Source organism: Hippocampus comes, unplaced genomic scaffold (assembly GCF_001891065.2).
Source record: "Hippocampus comes isolate QL1 unplaced genomic scaffold, H_comes_QL1_v1.1 scaffold196, whole genome shotgun sequence".
Classification (NCBI taxonomy): domain Eukaryota; kingdom Metazoa; phylum Chordata; class Actinopteri; order Syngnathiformes; family Syngnathidae; genus Hippocampus; species Hippocampus comes.
Genome location: NW_017806173.1, coordinates 159,774 through 165,775, shown reverse-complemented (window position 1 = coordinate 165,775; position 6,002 = coordinate 159,774). Strand labels below are relative to the sequence as shown.

Below are 6,002 nucleotides of genomic sequence, written 5' to 3'. Positions count from 1 at the left end.
CTCGGCGGTTAAACGTTCATTTTGCTGGTAATTGTTTTGCCGTTAAGTGGCGAGTGCGCACAACGACCCGACGCGATGTTGAACGAAATGCCCCCCCCCGGCAGGGTTTTTTCACCCCAGCACCCACCCACCCACGCCGCTCCCCCGATTCAAAATGACCGCGTCCAATATAAAAACCGAATTTTGAAGTGATCATCACGTGTCAAAATATTCGCTAAAATTCAAAACACTTTGGTTGGATTTGAAAAAAAAAACCTTTAACGATTCTGAAACTCACATTTTAAATATAGATCATCGTCAATCATTTGCCATATTCCAACAACTGGATGCGTTTCTGTATTGGAAAGCTTCACATTAAATTGTACACCAGTGCCCTCAAGTGGCGACTTTGTACATTACACCACTCAATTTTTCTTTTTTTTTTTTATTCTTCAAAGCAAAATTCACAAAAAGAAAGTGCAGTTCGATTCGAAAAAAAAAAGTTTATTCTATCGTCAAATCATTCTGCACACTCGCGCGCGCGCGCGCGCACACACACACACACACACACACGCACAATGCCACAGGAAATGCATGTGAAATAAAATTACAAAAAAGAAAAAAAAAAAGCACAAAAAGTGATTGGCTTGCTTTTGCAGTTCACAAAAAAAAATATATATATATATATATATATTCAGCGCTGTCCATAAGACAAATTAAACCTACAGTCAATTATCCAAAGGCATTTTTGGAAATATTTGAATATCTCTGTGTCGGGGACTGCCAACAGCAAATGTTGACCTTTGAGGTTCAACGACGATTGTTCAAGCTGCTTTGAAAAGGCATCGGCGGCTTTTGCAGTAGTTAAAAAAAAAAAGAAAAAGTTCCTCAGCACTCCTCTTTGATGTAAATTTGTTCGTACGTGTCGGACTCCAAGTGCTCCAAGCGGTCCGTCTGGCCGTTCACAATCTCGTCTGGGGTCTTCATGAACCTGCCCGACGCCAAAGCCATCGATTTGTTACGCGTTTTGTCACCGTTAACGGAAAGGCTGCGGGAAAACAAATCAGCGTTCTTTACCTGAACAAAAGTCTCTGCCCGGGCTCTTTCCTGATAATGTTGAGTTTGTAGTAGTGTCTCAGTGCTCGTGACATCTTCTCATATGTCATGTTGGTCCTGTTCTGTAAAGCCAAAGAAATGCCAGGTAGTCAGAATATCTAAATAGGATCTCAAATAGACAAAACTGAGTCCTTTATTTTTATTTTTATTTCTTTTTTTTTTTACCTTGTGGTTGCCCCACAGCCTGGCCAGGCCATTTGGGTCCATGATGCGAAAGATTTTGTTCTCCGGGTCCTCCCAGCGGATGTAGTTCTCATAGCGGCTGTCTGACAGGAGCTGGTAGACGTAGTCCCACAGGAGCCGGCAGTCTGCCAGGAAAAAAAAAAACAAAACAACGGAACCAATGAGCAATTACGCCCGGACGGATTTGAACGTCGTAAATGGGGAAAACGGGACAAAAATGTGCTCGCCGTGCTTTTTAAAAATTTTTTTGTTCTAGTCATCAATTCGTTTCTTGTTGTGTAGCGGTTCTTCAAATATGGAGGCCCTCTTTCATAATCCTCATCAGTTAAACCAGAAATGCCGTGGGAATTATCAATTTTTTTTTTTTTTTACACATTTCCACTTACCCTCTGCGTTGGAAGGAGACACAGCTTGATTTTGGGCATTCATTTTGGAATACTGAAGCCTAAAATTTGGCCGGGTGATTCACAACAACTCTGGTCGATGTGGTTTGCCAAATTTGGAAGACGTCATTTTTTTTTTTTTCAAGCCGCGCCGTTTTCTGTTTACCGCTTCAGAACGGATCGCTGGAATTTCTACTCGTGGCAAAAGTCAAAACTGCTTTACTGTGGTCTTTTTTTTTTTTCTTTTATTTACATATATGTTGTGTACAGTATATTTATTTTCATCGTGTCGGGTTTTGCGCTTTGAGCGTTGCAGGGCAAATATTTGCATCTTTTTTTTTTTTTTTCTTTCAAAAGCCACACATTTGTTTGTGAGACCGTTCTAAACCGACTTGCGACTGACTAACTTTGTTTACGCCACGCTTGAGTGTCCGTCAAATTAATTCATGTCTTCATTTGCCTTTATTTTAGAATAACCAAAACATTTATGTACAATAATTATGTATCATAATTTGGATCTTGATTCTTGTAAAACTGATTTTTTTTTTAAACCTATGCCAAGAGGACCTTGAAAAGAAAGCATAATTAGATTGCCATCACAATAATTTTTTTTTTGGGGGGGGGGGTTGAATTAAATGACGACACATTTTACTCAGCGATAGCTTTATGTGTCCTGAAATCATTCTTTGACACTAGTTTAAAAAAAATGTCTTTTTTTTCCCCTGCCACATCAGGTTTTTGAGATATTTTCATTTTTTGGGTTTTTTTTTGTTTTTAAGTTTGACCTATAAAAGCTTGCGCGATATGGATTGGACAATCGCTGTGACATTTCAGTAAAAAAATCAAATAAAATAAAATAAAAAAATAACGAGCTGTTGCTAAACCCTTAGTTCATCAATATTGCTATATTGCATATTATATGATGGAAAATATATTATCATGACAACCTGATGTGCTCAAGAAAAATACGGCAAAAATAAATCTAGAAAAAAATTTCTTGCATCTCTTATTTAAAAAAAAAAAAAGACAGTGTTTTTTCTCACAATTATTTCCCGGAATAGCCTTTTCAAAAATAAACTGCATTTTCAAAAATGCCCATGGCAAGTTTCCAGCATAGAATATTTGGAAAATACTTTTTTTTTTTCATCAATTTATCCCAAGGCACAAAGCAGTTTACCTGCTATCCGCCCGATAGGCATTTGGTGGTCTTCCGGCGGAGACACGGGCATGAGAAAGTTCCTGTAGAGCGCCTCCTCTTGATGCTGGAGAAGATGCTGTGGCATGGGCTGGTGGGCCGGCGTCATCTGATGAGTCCTGTCGACTTTGGCCTCGCGGCCGTTCTCCGTATGCACGCCGCGGCCGTGCCTGAAGTCCAAGGCGGTCCCGCCGCCGCTCCTGCTCGTGTTCGGGAACACAGGGTTCATGATGGTTCCTGGCATGAGCTGGATGACTCGAGGCGGGCCCACCTCCTGGCCTCCCGGGCTGCCCAGGCTCGGCGTTTCCTTGGGGGTCCCGCAGCGGCCGTTGGGGGCGCCGGGGGAAACGGGCAGAGGGTACGCTTCCTCGGGCAAGTGGTGGTTGCTGTCTGGCAGCTGGGAGAAGGCCTGGATGTGGTCCTCGGCGGCGGCATGTTGGTGGTTTGGCGCGGGGGGGGATTGACGCGGCGGCGGGTGGTGGGGCGAGCGGGAGCGGTGTCGCAACTCGATGGTCGGCGGGTGCTGGGGGACGGGCTCCGTAGCACATGTCGCCCGGCGTACCGTTTCTGTAATAGACAACGATCGGTTCAGCAGCGCAGTAGCAATTTGGGCCAACGCGGTGTGGCAATTTGTCGCCCAACTCCGAGCGCTATTGTCAGAACAATGCAAGATAATTGCGACGACTGCTCAACATTGTGATTCATTTCACTGTGCGAGTTCCTCCATTAGGCTGAGGCTAATTTGGCACGACGGCAGCTTGATGTGTGGAAACTTGTTTCTGTTTACGCCGGGCATATGTGCCAAAAAAAAAAAACTGGCTTGCCCAGTGGTGTAAAATTGCTTCACAGTATCCTGAGTGATGCTTTTGTTTCTGCTTTCAGTGAGCAATATCATCCCACTGTTACATGATCACAATTAATGACAATGTGACCTCATGCGCTTTGACTGACATTCACTTTTGGGAGTGAAATGGTGGGCTGAACGATTTTGAACTTTTAATATGAGATCTTTTTTTTTTTTTCCAAGTCCTCTTCCTGTGCTTTTGTGCGTGTTTTTGTTGTTTAAACAAATGTGCAATACATTAAATCAGATTCATGCTCTGTTTTGGTTTTATCGATTAGCCTGATGCTAAAATAAAAGCAAATCAACAATGACTTGCAGCCTTTTAAGCGTTCACTCCGACACTGTCACAAAATTCTGCCAGCGGAGTCGACAAAAAGTCAGTCAATCAGAAATCGGACAACTTTCATGCCAACGAATCTAAGCATGTGAACTGCACTTCTTAAGCCCCGAATTTATCTGCTAAATCGTCAAACAAAGAATGGTGCTTTCAACGGCTTTTTGTGAGCGTGTCATGCTATTGCTACTGTCCCCACTAGGTGTCACTGTTACCCCAAAGACGTGAGCTACGTTTTGTGGCGCTGAGGTTACGTGATTTGCGCACGCCATTCGTTCCAATCAATCACCGTCCCCCAAATGAGTAAGCCGATCGGTATTTTCCAACAGTGCCATCTCCGCACGCGAAGCGCACCCCGAATTTTTGGCGACACTTTTCTCTCGCGTGTGTTCGCATTTCCTCGTGGAACAGGTTTGGCATTGATTGGCCAAGTCAAGCTTTTGGTGGCCGACGGTTGTCATTGATGACGGTTGACTTTGAAATTCGATCTGGTCGGACCAAGGGAATGTCGAGTGACGTGGCGGGGGGGGGGGGGGGGGGTGCTGACCTTCGAGCTTCAGGTGCTGCGTCGAGCTCTCGGGCAGCAAGTGGAAGGAGTTTCCTGGGAAGTAGCCAGAGGGGTAGAACACTTGAGGCTTCCTTTGCTTCAGGGTGTGCTGCAGCAGCTCATATAAGACGTCACCTGCGGGAGGGGGGGAGGAGGGGGAGGGGGGCAAAAAAAAAAAAAGATCACCCGTCGTACGTGATGGACTTTTAGAAAACGGGAAGTCACAAATGTAGATTTCTAAGGAAGACGATGAGTTCTGTGATTTCTGGGCAGCGTGACGCTTGCGTAATAATGGAAGGATCGCGACCTTTTCCCTTTTCGGCTTTTCACAGTCCCCTCCCAAAGAATTACAACAGCAAGGTCAATTTTTTTTTTTTAATTTTTTGCCACCCACTTTTCAACTCAACTCAACTGTATTTATAGAGCACTTTAAAACAACCATCGCCGTATACAAAGCGACCACCGTCATCGAGCTTGCGACCGAATCGACTTCACCGGCTGCCGTCGATGCCTCGAGCGTCCCGAGCCACCCGTCAAGTCACTGTTCCAATTCTTTTGCTCACTTGAAAAAGCGGACGGCTTCAAACAAAAGTTGAGCACATCTCCATGTCGCTGCCGTGAAACAAAATCTCAGAGTCTGAAATTCGGTCTGTTCCTTTGATCTGAAAATCGCGTGTATTCCTCAGGTGTCAAACTCAAGGCCCGGGGGCCAGATTCTGGCCCGCCGCATCATTTTATGTGGTCTGTGAAAGTAAATCAAACATGTCAACTTTCTTGGGGGGGGGCGCGCTTAAGTTTTGCGCGGAGAACATTTTCGAATAGTCAATCGGAGTTGCAGAAGTAATTAAAGGAGTCGCTAAGGAGCTTAGAATGGGAGTTGAAATGTCAACGTGTGTGCGGCAGCGCGCGCCTCTTCCCACTCATTACAAAAATGAGTTTGACACCCCTGCTTGAGTATTCGGTGTACGACGACAAAGAATTGACCTTGCCATTCCAATACTTTTGGAGGGGACTGTGCCGGTTGAGTATTGCGCCAAATTGTGCTCCCTAACGTGGCATCTGGACTCAAGTAGCGCGCATTCAATTGATGTGGACAGAACTAAATGAGACGTAGTGCCCCCTTTTTTTTTTTTTACAAGCCCCGTCGTTCTCCTTGAAGTGGCCCATACGGCGGAGGACAAAGCCGAAACGGGAAGTTCAACTGAATGATTAACAGCGTCGTGTTGACTTCTCGGCGGCCAAATGCGACCAAAACTGGTTGAACAAATAACTTTGCAAAAAGAAGAAGGAACAACGAGATAATGTTTGACTGCTCAGAATTTAAAAAAAACAAAAACAAAATAGAGCTTTTACCATCACAAGGAAATGAGTCTCATAAAGGAAGTGATGGAGGACACACACACACACACACACGCGGGCGG

At 44.6% G+C, this 6,002-nt stretch overlaps 1 protein-coding gene across 2 annotated transcripts in view; it reads right to left on the bottom strand.

The window, feature by feature from the left end:
- Positions 1 to 672: 672 nt before the first annotated feature.
- etv6 (ETS variant transcription factor 6) overlaps positions 673 to 6,002 on the bottom strand; it is a 41,568-nt gene continuing 36,238 nt past the window's right edge. For both annotated transcript variants that reach the window (XM_019896374.1, XM_019896373.1), the window contains exons 4-8: positions 4,582 to 4,716; positions 2,839 to 3,423; positions 1,261 to 1,403; positions 1,057 to 1,157; positions 673 to 970 (exon numbers count right to left, since the gene is read on the bottom strand). In XM_019896374.1, coding sequence (XP_019751933.1) covers positions 868 to 970; positions 1,057 to 1,157; positions 1,261 to 1,403; positions 2,839 to 3,423; positions 4,582 to 4,716 — 1,067 coding nt within the window. In that variant the 3' untranslated portion in view covers positions 673 to 867. The remainder of the gene's footprint in view (positions 971 to 1,056; positions 1,158 to 1,260; positions 1,404 to 2,838; positions 3,424 to 4,581; positions 4,717 to 6,002) is intronic.